We start from the raw sequence: 14,283 nt of genomic DNA on the forward strand, positions 1-14,283 counted from the left end.
CTGCACATAGAATTCATGGCTTTTTTTTTTTCTTACCATGATTCATTAGTTCATCAAAGTTAATTTTTGTTAACTGTTTTTTTTTCTTTTTCCCTTTTTCAACCAACATCTTATCAATCTCTTTTTAAAAAAAAAAAAACATATTTTATTTTTCATTTTTAGAGTCATATTTTATCCCTTCATAGTAGTTACCCTTATTTTTGGCATATATATATATAAGTTGTTCCCTTTTTAAAATTTTGAGATACAATTTCTTCTAACAGATCAAAATATACCCTAAATCACTAGTGTATGGCTCTGTTCTAGTCTCCTGCCTGATGACAGTCTGTCCCTTTTTTCTTTTTTTTTTCAAACAACTTCTTATCTTATCAAGTCCTTTTATAAAACCTTTTATAATTTTCATCTTTACAGTCATCTTCTATCCCTTCATTGTATCAACTCTTATTTTGTACATATATGTCTTTCTTCCTTTAAAATTTTAGGAGGCACTTTTTTCTAACAGACCAAAATATGCCCAAAATCTAGTGTGTGGCACTGATCTGTGCACTAGCCTGATCATATTTGATCACATTCTGCTTTTTTTGTATTGTTCTGTTTTTGTTTTTATCTTTTCCCCTGGTTTCAGGTCTTTTCTGATTTGTATACAGTATATTTGCTGGGGACGTTGTAAACCTGTTAGCATTTTGTTCTCTCATTCATCTATTCTCCTCTGGACAAAATGACAAGACGAAAAAAATCACCTCAGCAAAAAGAACAAGAGGTAGTACCGTCAGCCAGGGACCTACTCAATACGGACATTAGTACGATGTCGGACCTAGAGTTCAGAATCATGACTTTAAAGATACTAGCTGGGCTTGAAAAAAGCGTGGAAGTTATTAGAGAAACCCTTTCTGGGGAAATAAAAGAACTAAAATCTAACCAAGTCGAAATCAAAAAGGCTATTAATGAGGTGCAATCAAAAATGGCACTAACTGCTAGGATAAATGAGGCAGAAGAGAGAATCAGTGATACAGAAGACCAAATGATGGAAAATAAAGAGGCTGAGAAAAAGAGGGAGAAACAACTACAGGATCACGAGGGCAGAATTCGAGAGATAAGCGATACGATAAGACGAAACAACATTAGAATAATTGGGATCCCAGAAGAAGAAAGAGAGAGAGGGGCAGAAGGTATATTGGAGCAAATAATAGCAGAGAACTTCCCTAATGTGAGGAAGGAAACAGGCATCAAAATCCAGGAGGCACAGAGAACCCCTCTCAAAATCAATAAAAATAGGTCAACACCCCGACATCTAATAGTAAAACTTACGAGTCTCAGAGACAAAGAGAAAATCCTGAAAGCAGCTCGGGAGAAGAGATATGTAACCTACAATGGTAAAAATATTAGATTGGCAACAGACCTATCCACAGAGACCTGGCAGGCCAGAAAGGACTGGCAAGATATCTTCAGAGCACTAAACGAGAAAAATATGCAGCCAAGAATACTATATCTAGCTAGGCTGTCATTGAAAATAGAAGGAGAGATAAAAAGCTTTCCAGGACAAACAAAAACTAAAGGAATTTGCAAACACGAAACCAGCCCTCCAAGAAATATTGAAAGGGGTCCTCTAAGCAAAGAGAGAGCCTAAAAGCAGCAAAGATCAGAAAGGAACACAGACAACATACAGTAACAGTCACCTTACAGGCAATACAATGGCACTAAATTCATACCTTTCAATAGTTACCCTGAATGTAAATGGGCTCAATGCCCCAATCAAAAGACACAGGCTATCAGATTGGATTAAAAAAACAAGACCCATCCATATGCTGTCTGCAAGAGACTCATTTTAGACCCAAAGACACCCCCAGATTGAAAGGGGGTGGAAAACCATTTACCATGCTAATGGACACCAAAAGAAAGCTGGGGTGGCAATCCTTATATCAGACAAACTAGATTTTAAAACAAAGACTGTCATAAGAGATGAGGAAGGACACTATATCCTACTTAAAGGGTCCATCCAACAAGAAGATCTAACAATTGTAAATATCTATGCCCCGAACATGGGAGCAGCCAATTATATAAGGCAATTAATAACAAAAGCAAAGAAACACACAACAATACAATGATAGTGGGGGACTTTAACACCCCCCTGACTGAAATGGACAGATCATCTAAGCAAAAGATCAACAAGGAAATAGACTTTAAATGACACACTGGACCAAATGGACTTCACAGACATATTCAGAACATTCCATCCCAAAGCAACGGAATACACATTCTTCTCTAGTGCCCATGGAACATTCTCCAGAATTGATCACATCCTAGGTCACAAATCAGGTCTCAACCGGTACCAAAAGATTGGGATCATTCCCTGCATATTTTCAGACCACAGTGCTTTGAAACTAGAACTCAATCACAAGAGGAAAGTCGGAAAGAACTCAAATACATGGAGGCTAAAGAGCATCCTACTAAAGAATGAATGGGTCAACCAGGAAATTGAAGAATTAAAAAAATTCATGGAAACCAATGAAAATGAAAATACAACTGTCCAAAATCTTTGGGATACAGCAAAGGCAGTCCTGAGAGGAAAATATATAGCAATACAAACCTTTCTCAAGAAACAAGAAAGGTCTCAAATACACAACCTAACCCTACACCTAAAGGAGCTGGAGAAAGAACAGCAAATAAAGCCTAAACCCAGCAGGAGAAGAGAAATAATAAAGATCAGAGCAGAAATCAATGAAATAGAATCCAAAAGAACAGTAGAACAGATCCACGAAACTAGGAGCTGATTCTTTGAAAGAATTAACAAGATTGATAAACCCCTGGCCAGACTGATCAAAAAGAAAAGAGAAATGACCCAAATCAACAAAATCATGAATGAAAGAGGAGAGATCACAACCAACACCAAAGAAATACGAACAATTATAAGAACATATTATGAGCAACTCTATGCCAGCAAATTAGATAACCTGGAAGAAATGGGTGCATTCCTAGAGATGTATCAACTACCAAAACTGAACCAGGAAGAAATAGAAAACCTGAACAGACCTGTAACCACTAAGGAAATTCAAGCAGTCATCAAAAATCTCCCAAGAAACAAAAGCCCAGGGCCAGATGGCTTCCCAGGGGAATTCTATCAGACATTTCAAGAAGAATTAATACCTATTCTCCTGAAACTGTTCCAAAAAATAGAAATGGAAGGAAAACTTCCAAATTCATTTTATGAGGCCACCATGACCTTGATCCCAAAACCAGACAAAGACCCCATCAAAAAGGAGAATTACAGACCAATATCCTTGATGAACATGGATGCAAAAATTCTCACCAAAATACTAGCCAATAGGATCCAACAGTACATTAAAAGGATTATTCACCACGACCAAGTGGGATTTATCCCTGGGCTGCAGGGCTGGTTCAACATCCGCAAATCAATCAACGTGATACAATACATTAACAAAAGAAAGAACAAGAATCATATGATCCTCTCAATAGATGCAGAAAAAGCATTTGACAAAGTACAGCATCCTTTCTTGATCAAAACTCTTCAGAGTATAGGGATAGAGGGTACATACCTCAATATCATAAAAGCCATCTACGAAAAACCTCCAGCGAATATCATTCTCAATGGGAAAAAGCTGAGAACTCCCCCTAAGGTCAGGAACGCGGCAGGGATGTCCACTCTCACCACTGCTATTCAACATAGTATTGGAAGTCCTAGCCACAGCAATCAGACAACAAAAAGAAATCAAAGGCATCCAAATCGGCAAAGAGGAAGTCAAACTCTCACTCTTTGCAGATGATATGATACTTTATGTGGAAAACCCAAAAGACTCCACCTCAAAACTGCTAGAACTCATACAGGAATTCAGTCAAGTAGCAGGCTATAAAATCAACGCACAGAAATCAGTGGCATTCCTATACACCAACAACAAGACAGAAGAGAGACAAATCAAGGAGTCGATCCCATTCACAATTGCACCCAAAACTAGAAGATACCTAGGAATAAATTTAACCAAAGAGGCAAAGGATCTGTACTCAGAAAACTATAAAATACTGAGGAAAGAAATTGAAGAAGATACAAAGAAATGGAAAAACGTTCCATGCTCATGGGTTGGAAGAACCAACATTGTGAAGATGTCAGTGCTACCTAGAGCAATCTACACATTCAATGCAATCCCCATCAAAATGCCATCCACTTTTTTCAAAGAAATGGAACAAATAATCCTAAAATTTGTATGGAACCAGAAGAGACCCCAAATAGCCAGAGGAATATTGAAAAAGAAAAGCAAAGCTGGCGGCATCACAATTCCGGACTTCCAGCTCTATTACAAAGCTGTCATCATCAAGACAGTATGGTACTGGCACAAAAACAGACACATAGATCAATGGAACAGAATCGAGAGCCCAGAAATGGACCCTCAACTCTATGGTCAACTTATCTTTGACAAAGCAGGAAAGAATGTCCTATAGAAAAAAGACAGTCTCTTCAACAAATGGTGTTGGGAAAATTGGACAGCCACATGCAGAAGAATGAAACTGGACCATTTCCTTACACCACACACAAAAATAGACTCCAAATGGTTGAAAGACCTAACCGTGAGACAGGAGTCCATCAAAATCCTAAAGGAGAACACAGGTAGCAACCTTTTCGACCTCAGCCGCAGCAACTTCTTCCTAGAAACATCACCAAAGGCACGGGAAGCCAGGGCAAAAATGAACTCTTGGGATTTCATCAAGATAAAAAGCTTTTGCACAGCAAAAGAAACAGTCCACAAAACCAAAAGACAACCGACAGAATGGGAGAAAATATTTGCAAATGACATATCAGATAAAGGGCTAGTATCCAAAATCTCTAAAGAACTTATCAGACTCAACACCCAAAGAACAAATAATCCAATCAAGAAATGGGTAGACGACATGAACAGACATTTTTCCAAAGAAGACATCCAAATGGCCAACAGGCACATGAAAAAGTGCTCAACATCGCTCGGCATCAGGGAAATCCGAATCAAAACCTCAATGAGATACCACCTCACACCAGTCAGAATGGCTAAAATTAACAAGTCAGGGAACGACAGATGTTGGCAGGGATGTGGAGAAAGGGGAACCCTCCTACACTGTTGGTGGGAATGCAAGCTGGTGCAACCACTCTGGAAAACAGTATGGAGGTTCCTCAAACAGTTGAAATTAGAGCTACCATTCGATCCAGCAATTGCACTACTGGGTATTTACCCCAAAAATACAAATGTAGGGATCCAAAGGGGTACGTGCACCCCAAGGTTTATACCAGCAATGTCCACAGTAGCCAAACTGTGGAAAGAGCCAAGATGTCCATCGACAGATGAATGGATAAAGAAGAGGTGGTATATATATACAATGGAATATTATGCAGCCATCAAAAGGAATGAGATCTTGCCATTTGCAATGACGTGGATGGAACTGGAGGGTGTTATGCTTAGTGAAATAAGTCAATCAGAGAAAGACATGTATCATATGACCTCACTGATATGAGGAATTCTTTTTTTTTTTTTAAATATTTTATTATTTATTTGAGAGAAAGAGAATGAGAGATAGAGAGCACGAGAGGGAAGAGGGTCAGAGGGAGAAGCAGACTCCCCGCTGAGCAGGGAGCCCGATGCGGGACTCGATCCCGGGACTCCAGGATCATGACCTGAGCCGAAGGCAGTTGCTTAACCAACTGAGCCACCCAGGCGCCCAATATGAGGAATTCTTTATCTCAGGAACAAACTGAGTGTTACTGGAGTGGTTGGGGGTGGGAGGGATGGGGTGGCTGGGTGATAGACATTGGGGAGGGTATGTGCTACGGTGAGCGCTGTGAATTGTGTAAGACTGTTGAATCACAGATCTGTACTTCTAAAACAAATAACGCAACATATTTTAAGAAAAAAGAAGATAGCAGGAGAGGAAGAATGAAGGGGAGTAAGTCAGGGGGGGAGACGAACCAGGAGAGATGATGGACTCTGAAAAACAAACTGAGGGTTCTAGAGGGGAGGAGGGTAAGGGGATGGGTTAGCCTGGTGATGGGTATTAAAGGTATTCTGCATGGAGCACTGGGTGTTATGAACAAACAATGAATCATGGAACACTACACCAAAACAAATGATGTAATATATGGTGATTAACATAACAATAAAAAATTTTAAAAAAAGGGATAATTGGTCCTCACTGGGAAAAACCCAGGGGACCATGCAGGTGTTCCCACCATCAGGCCCTTGCAAAGCTAAGTACACTTAGATTGTGGACTGCTCTATTTATACCTATATTATATTTTTATGTCTCCTGAACCAATCTAAAACTGGAGTTTACAGGTTTATCTGTAAGAGTTTTGAAAGTTGGGGGGCACCTGGGTGGCTCAGTCAGTTAAGCATCTGCCTTCAGCTCAGGTCATTATCTCGGGGTCCTGGGATCGAGCCCTGCGTCAGGCTCCCTGCTCAGCAGGGAGTCTGCTTCTCCCTCTGCCCCTCCCCTGCTCATTCTTGTGTGCTCACTCTCTGAAATAAATATCTTAAAAATTTTTTTTGAAAGTTGGTATTCATTTAATATTACAAGGTATTTGAAGGCATTTATTCACAGTCAACAGATGAACAATTATTTTTAAATGATAAGTAGTATTTATACACACACACACGCAGTTCTTTGCATTATAGTACAGATCATTATAATGACTGGGCAAGCTGAAACCATGCAGAACAAACTTAATAATAACAGAAAAATTAGGATTTTCTAATGATTTTTATAAATTTTTGTCAAAACTTAAAAATTTCTGTTATAACTGTATAAGAAAATGAAAAATAACAAAATGATGTTTAGTACACCCCAATTTAAAACATTAGAAACATGGAGGACTAAAGTGTCTTATGTCTTTGTAAAATAACTTACCAAGATTAGTTGGTTTGAACAGTGCTTGTCGTCTTGATATAAAACTTGTAATATGGAACAAGCATCTTTTCTTTGTCTTGGCAAATTATCATAACTCTTTTCTGAGTCTGGATCAGCTTTCAGGTTTTCATCTCTGGAACATTTGCTATCATGAAGTATGTTTGTGAGTTCCTTCACTGTGAAGTGTTTTTCCTGTGTCACTTCCTCTGGGCTATCTTCATCCTTTTGTCACAACCACTTTCCTCCTTTGTGTGGATAAGCTTACCTTCATCAGGTTCCTCTGGGTGCACATCTTAAGTCTTTCGAATGCAGCAGGGTCACCATTCCTGCAGTCAGGTATTTCTTCTGTAACTGTTGACACTCAGTTTGAATTTTACTTCTAGTAATACTACTTTTTGTTAGGTTAGGTTGCACTTTGATCTTGGCCAATTTCTTCTTTATTATCCATTTTTATAAAATGTCACATGGGTTTATTAATGAGAGACAAGGAGACAACTACAACTATAAGCTTTGCTGTCTGTGCCTGAACTGAATAACATACGTGCTTTGACTAGTCACCAATAGACTTTGAAAAGTGATGTGATGGATTACTGATCATGATTGGCATCTATTTTTATGTAGTGGTTTGTAGACAGAAGAGCAGCCAGTGAAGTTTGTGCTTTCTGCAGTTACAGTTAACATACCACAGTAACTGAAATCTGTGTTTGTCTGTACCATGCCAGGTGAGGCCTGTCTGTGCTATAACTCTGAAAGTGCTCAAATGTTTTTTGACAATTATATTTCCCCTATTTTATGCCATTTGGGAAATTAAATAAATATTTTATGTTCTAAAAATAAATGATAAAACATTTTCTTTCAGTCCCTTCTTATCCATCCCCTTCCTCCCCAGGTCTGTTTAGTTTTTTAGGGTAGGACGGTAGGGCAGGTAGCATTGTTTCTCTGGACTGTCAGCCTAGGAACCTCAGTACTAAGTTTGGCTTGGTTTAGGTTCACTGAAAGTTTTAATACTAAATCACACTTTGTTTCTCCTCTTAGATTGATATAGAAATCAATGGTGATGCAGTGGATCTTCACATGAAGTTGGGTGACAATGGGGAAGCTTTCTTTGTGGAGGAGACTGAAGAGGAATATGTAAGTTCTAGTAGGTTACATCCACTTTACACAGTGTATTCAGGCCTCCAGGACCTATCCCAAAACAGAAATGTTCAGCAGTTTTCACAGTTATAGAGGTGATTTTTACAGGTTAAACAAGCTTTAGTTTTAGGCTGAAAAACTAAGCTGTCAGGAAGGAGCTAGAGGAGTGAGGAACTTTTCTCCCCACCAAGTGTCAGGGTACAGAGAATGCGCAGAACGCCTTTGCATTTGCTCTTTTTCTCTGTCTTTAATGAGCTTTCTTATTTAGTATCTGTTAGAGTTTACACCTTGACTTGAATACATTCAGTTCTCCCTAAATAATGAGGGCCTATCTCTGCCCGCTGTGTGTTTGTACATCTGTGACCTTTAAACTTGGAAAATGTGGGGCACCCGGGTGGCTCAGTTGTTAAGCGTCCTTCTTCAGCTCAGGTCATGATCCCAGGGTCCTGGGCTTGAGCCCCGCATCGGGCTCCCTGCTTAGCAGGAAGCCTGCTTCTCCCTCTCCCACTCCCCCTGCTTCCGTTCCCTCTCTCACTGTGTCTTTCTCTGTCAAATAAAATCTGTAAAAAAAAATGAACTTGGAAAATGTGTTTACCATTTTGGTTAGGGATGTGGGATCTCTGACCTTGAATAGTCTTGAGGATTAGTTTATTATGGTCTCAAAGATTTAAATTAATTGGCCTATATCTTTTTAACTGATTATTGCATGTTTGGCTTCTTTCAGTGAGAGAGCACAGTTCCCTCTGCCACCCCCATCCCCACCCCTCGTATCTACTGATGTGAATGGGGGTGAGCTGTTTTTGATAGACTTAGTGTGGATCTTAGAAGAGACTTCCTTACAGCTTTTTTCATAAAATCTCAGCAAAAATTATAACCTTCAAGTTATTAAAGATACAGGACTACTTTTAGGGGTTTTGAAGATGAACTGCATGTTGGATGTCATAAATTCACAAAGAAAAATGTTAACCAAAAAATAAACGATAGCAGGATGAGATTGTTCATCATTTTTAGTTTAGAGAGACACCAGCAATTTAGATACCAATCAGCATTACAAAGTATGATTATGAAAAGGAACCTTTCCAGACCAATTTTTTTTTCTAGTACCTTAATTACTTGTTTTTATATTACCTCATTTGTGTTTACTTGGCCTAAACAAAGATTTTCCCTCATCAGAGATGGAAGCAAAAAGCAGAATGAAACAAATGAGTTATCACAAGGATAAAATATTTTTGATGTGTTCCTTAAAATCATGTGTGTTTCAGAACAGTGATTGATTAGGCTTTGTATAAATCAACAAGTGAGAGGACTGGGTTACTGATAGTTACCTGGTTCTCATGGTCAGTTCTGATGATTCCATTTATAACTATGCTTAGCAAGGTTAACTTGTAGAGTACAAACTTTCCCAGCCTCTTTTTCCTATTCCTTGTATCCTCAAATTGTTTAGATTTTCTTTAGAATACTGTGCTCTTTAAAATTAAGAAAAAAAAAAAAGTTAATTCATCCAGTAGTATTGGAATTACTACTCAGTGTCACATACTATGAATATAACATGCCCCCACTCTCCAGGACTTTACAGTTTTAAAGGGAATAAACGTTACCAAAACCCATCTGTCTTCCATTTATTTACATTTTTGTTTCTCTTAAACTTTGTTCATCTAAACTGTATATTGTCAGCATCCTTTTCAAGCCAGTAGTTCTAGATCTACCCCTATCCTTTTAATAGTTGCCCAGTCATCCATAGTATGGACGCACCACAGTTTAACCATTCTTGTTCTGACAGAGATTTAGGTTGTTTCATCCCCCGCATACAATGCAGACAGTGCTAGAACAGAACTAGGAAACACCACCAGAGACAAAACAGCTTTTAAGAAGTACCAGTAAACTTTATAACAAGGACCATTGAATTAAAAGGCCCTTGAAGTGAGAGGCCACAGCCTCTCACTTGAGTGCCCTGGGGGCATACAGAATAATAACCTGTTACCACAGTTTCTCTGTAAGTGTGTGTTGCTGATGAATACAAATATTGCTTGGGTAAACAAAATTTTGGCTTCAGGGTAATATGTCTACCAAAGCCAAATTCAAAAGCTTAATTTAGAACAATTATGGAAACTCACTCATTTTCAGGACTATTATGTAAAAATTTGAGTACTCAAAGTTCTTTGATGTTAATTTATACCTCTATTACATACTTTCCATTTCCCCCATGATACAAAGGGATGAAGTTAGTGACTAAGAAGTTAATTTTCTGAACATCAAACTTGATCATTTATTTGATATTAAATTACAAGTTTAATTCTTTATTTTTAAAGATTATTTGAGAGAGAGTCACGCACATGCGCAAGTGAGTGGGGGGCAGAACAGAGGAAGAGGGAGAGCGAATCTCAAGCCGACTCCCCACTGAGCATGGAGCCCAACACAGGTTTCAATCCCAGGACCCTGAGATCATGACCTGAGCCGAAATCAAGAGTGGGATGCTTAACTGAGCCACCTGGGCACCCCACGAGCTTAATTATTTCTAACTGTTGGGCCTTATTTTCTTCTTCTGAATTCCTAAAAGCCTGTCTTGAAGACATTACAATTTTAAAATCCACTAATTTCATTTGTTAACAGGGTATTGTCAATCACTTTCTTCCACCGTCATTTAATTTAGCAAACACACATTTTACCGTAGATCCTCACTTCACTTACCTATCCTGCTGCCCCCGTCTGATGGGGTGTTCCTGATCCCTGCCTTCTGCTTTATCCTGTTACTGTTGTCTGTAAGTTCTTGATAGAGTGCTTTGTCCTGCCTCCTCGGAATGCTGCTGCTGCTTTGAACTTCCCTTTACAGAGAATTTAATTGGCTGTGCTTTAATTACAGTTTTTATAGGTTTGTGCTAAATTGGTATATTGGTTCCTTCAAATGTATTCAGTTACATGGACCAATGAACTATTTGTATGTGCCAGCGTAAAGACTGTTTGGAGTAGAGTGGGCAGTGACTTCGTTCAATGTGACAGTCTTACTTTGGGGACTGTGTATTCTTTCTACCACTGTGAATTTAGATACACAAAGAGTTCATTATTGTTTTTGATTCACTGTCCACTTTGTCACGGACAACTTTTCTTTCTCCATGTTCTTTTTAAGGAAAAGCTCCCTGCTTACCTTGCCACCTCACCAATTCCTACTGAAGATCAGTTCTTTAAAGATACTGATGCCCCTTTGGTGAAGTCTGGTGGAAATGAAAGACCATCTCAGAATTCAGACATCTCACACATCTTGGAAACAGAAACGGTTTTCACTTCAAGTTCTGTGAAAAAGAAAAAACGAAGGAGAAAGAAATGCAAACAGGACAGTAAGAAGGAAGACCAGACTGCTTCCGCTGCTGCAGAGGATACCGTGGATGTGGAAATGAGCTCTGATGACGACAAGGGGGCCCAGTCAGCAAGGTAGGGCTCTCTGTGCAGGTGCTGGGCATGCACACATGCTGTGGGCAGAGCTCAGGTACGGCTAGTTGCTGTTGTTTCTTCCATGGATCTACAGTGTGAGGTTTGGACTCGTTTTTCCCCATGGCAGTTTATTGTGGAATTAGTGGAAGAGGCATTCTCTTTTTTCCTTTCTGCTGTTCTATAAAATTTGCCATCAGACATCCTGTCATGGTATTAAAATATCACTTGAAGCAGACCATCAGTGTGTGTCTTTCCATCCAGTAGGTTTCCAAAAGCCAAATGAATTTTAAGTCGCAAAGAAGATCTGGATTACTGATGGCCCTTGGGCAGCCTCGGGTGTGTATCCCTACTTGGTATCTTGGTATCTCATCTATTTCTGAGAAGTTGAGAGTTGTTGTTTAGAGTTTATCATCAAAACATTCCTAGTAAGTTGAAGAAGGAAGGAAGATTTTTGTTGTTGTTTTGGTTTTTCTTAGAGTGAAAAATCTCGATTACTTCTTACTTACCAGCTCAGTAGAAGAGCTTAAAATATATGCCAGTTTTCAAGTCAGCAGTGCCTTTCAAGAGGTAACAGTTGGGGGTAGGGCATTTATTTTTTTGTTCAAGATTTTGATTTTTAAAAGGTTATCTTAGATCTGTTCCACTCAGTGGTTGCTCTGGCACTGGAAGAGGACCATATGTGTGTCAGCAGGGTGGTTAACTTTATTGATGAGCATTGGACAAGAAGTTGCTGCCCACAAGTGACCCTAAAGTTCTGCCTAAGTTCTTCTAAGATCCACCAGAAAGGACACTGAAATAACACTTTTGCCCTCAAAGTTTATTGGTGTATGTCTTTTATTATAACGTTTGTCCACTCTCCCTCCAAGCCAGAACCTCGCTTGCTTGGGAAGCAGTTATGTCAGAATGCACGTAAATTAGGGCATTGTAATAATTTCCAGGAGCTTGGTGTCTTGCTTTTTTCTTTAGACTACCATGGATCATAGATGCTGCAACTTGGAGGAACTCTTATCTAAAGTTTCCCTAAAACAGGATCTGCTTAATTATGTAGCCAACAGAAATGAGGACTTTAAAGGACAAAATGTAACAGTCATGGGAATTCAGGTCAGATGTATACTGAAATAAGTGCTGAGCTGAAAGGTAGAAGACTAGGCCTGTTATAATATTTTTGATTGTGGAACAGCAGCTACTTGATCACTCTCGTCTGGGCCTTTTGTTTCTTTTTAAATTTTTTTTTTTTTTAAGATTTATTTATTTGAGAGAGTGAGCAGGGAGAGGGAGAGAAGCAATCTCCCCACTGACTGCGGAGCCTGGCACAGGGCTCTATCTCATGACCCTGAGACGACCTGAGCTGAACCAACTGACCCACCCACGTGCCCCTGGGCCTGTTTCTTAATCTATGAAATAAGAGAATTGAACTACATGGTTGGCAAGGCTCCTTCCAGCTCAGCATCTAGATTCTAAAATAATTGGGGGGAAGATATTTAGGGTCAAAGGTATTAACAGCATATTAAACAGGTTAAAGAATCAGAAAAAGAATAGGAGGTCAACTGCTTCTGCAGTTGTGCAACGTAGAAATTAGGTGGGGTTGGGAAGTTTGCGGCTTTAAAATACCTTCCCATCCTCAGGCCCCTACACTTTAGGAAAGAAATTCTGTTTCCAGAGAAATACCTAAATTTTTTTTCCCTTATTTGAGAGCACGTGGGCAAGCACAAGCTGGCAGGGGGGGCTGTGGAGGGTCACAAGGAGAAGCAGGCTCCCCACGGAGCAGGGAGCCCGCTGCAGGGCTCCGTCCCAGAACCCTGAGATCATGACCTGAGCCGAAGGCAGATGCTTAACTGACTGAGCCACCCAGGTCCCCCCTAAAATCGGTTTTTATTTTATGTTGATAAATAGCATTCTTTTTAAATAGCATTCTTTATACTTTTCAAGAATTTCATTGATAATAGAATTAAGGTTAATTAAGGCTCCTTGAAGGAAGGAGGCAAAAGATGAAATCATTCTTTAAAGTGGGTTGCTATTTCACAGCTAAAAGAAACACATTGGCAAAAATTGGAGAGCTTTAAATTACACTGAGCTTTATGTAAACTGTACCTAGTGAGTCTCTCCCTAAAGATGGACTTTGGCTTGTATATAGCATGGAAACCTTGTTTGTCCTTCCAGAGGATGGATGGATTTTTACTATGTATATGTATTGGAAACATTGCACCTAGGCTAAGTAGTCTTTTGGAGGGAAGAGACCTGTCAAATTAGATGGTGCTCTAGCACAATCCCAGCAATGTTAAAAATGGAGAATTAAGGGGCGCCTGGGTGGCTCAGTCAGTTAAGTGTCTGCCTTCAGCTCAGGTCATGATCCCAGAGTCCTGGGATCAAGTCCCTCATCAGGCTTCTTGCTTTGGGGGAGCCTGCTTTTCCTTCTCCCTCTGCCTGCTGTTCCCCCTGCTTGTGTGCGCGCTCGCTCTCTCTCTCTCTCTCTCTCTCTCTCTCTCTCTCTCTCTCTCTCTCTCTCACACACACACACACACACACACACACACACAAATAAATAAAATCTGTAAAAAAAAAAAAAATGGAGACTTAAGACCACATCATCAGAAAGGGAATCTTCTTTTAATCCACCAAAGCAGATGTGTTGATAAGTTATACCTAGAAGCTAGGTACAGGGAACCTGAGACTTTATAAACAGCATCTGTTGCCCTGAGGCTGCATACTTCATCTCCTGATCAATAACTGGCTTCTAGAGAACCTCCATGTTTTTCTGTGGTGACAGGAACCTTACAGCCAGCTCCCTGCCTTTCCTCCCCTTCATTTCTTTTTCTTTTCTTTCTTTTTTTTTTTTTTTAA

General features: G+C 39.5%; 1 protein-coding gene across 4 annotated transcripts in view; it reads left to right on the forward strand.

Moving 5' to 3' along the window:
* The window catches only part of LPIN2 (lipin 2), an 85,861-nt gene that overhangs the window by 48,502 nt on the left and 23,076 nt on the right, over nucleotides 1-14,283 (forward strand). For all 4 annotated transcript variants that reach the window (XM_027575336.2, XM_027575337.2, XM_027575334.1 and 1 more), the window contains exons 3-4: nucleotides 7,918-8,013; nucleotides 11,141-11,442. In XM_027575336.2, the coding sequence (XP_027431137.1) occupies nucleotides 7,918-8,013; nucleotides 11,141-11,442 (398 nt within the window). The remainder of the gene's footprint in view (nucleotides 1-7,917; nucleotides 8,014-11,140; nucleotides 11,443-14,283) is intronic.

Source organism: Zalophus californianus, chromosome 14 (genome assembly GCF_009762305.2).
Source record: "Zalophus californianus isolate mZalCal1 chromosome 14, mZalCal1.pri.v2, whole genome shotgun sequence".
NCBI lineage: Eukaryota > Metazoa > Chordata > Mammalia > Carnivora > Otariidae > Zalophus > Zalophus californianus.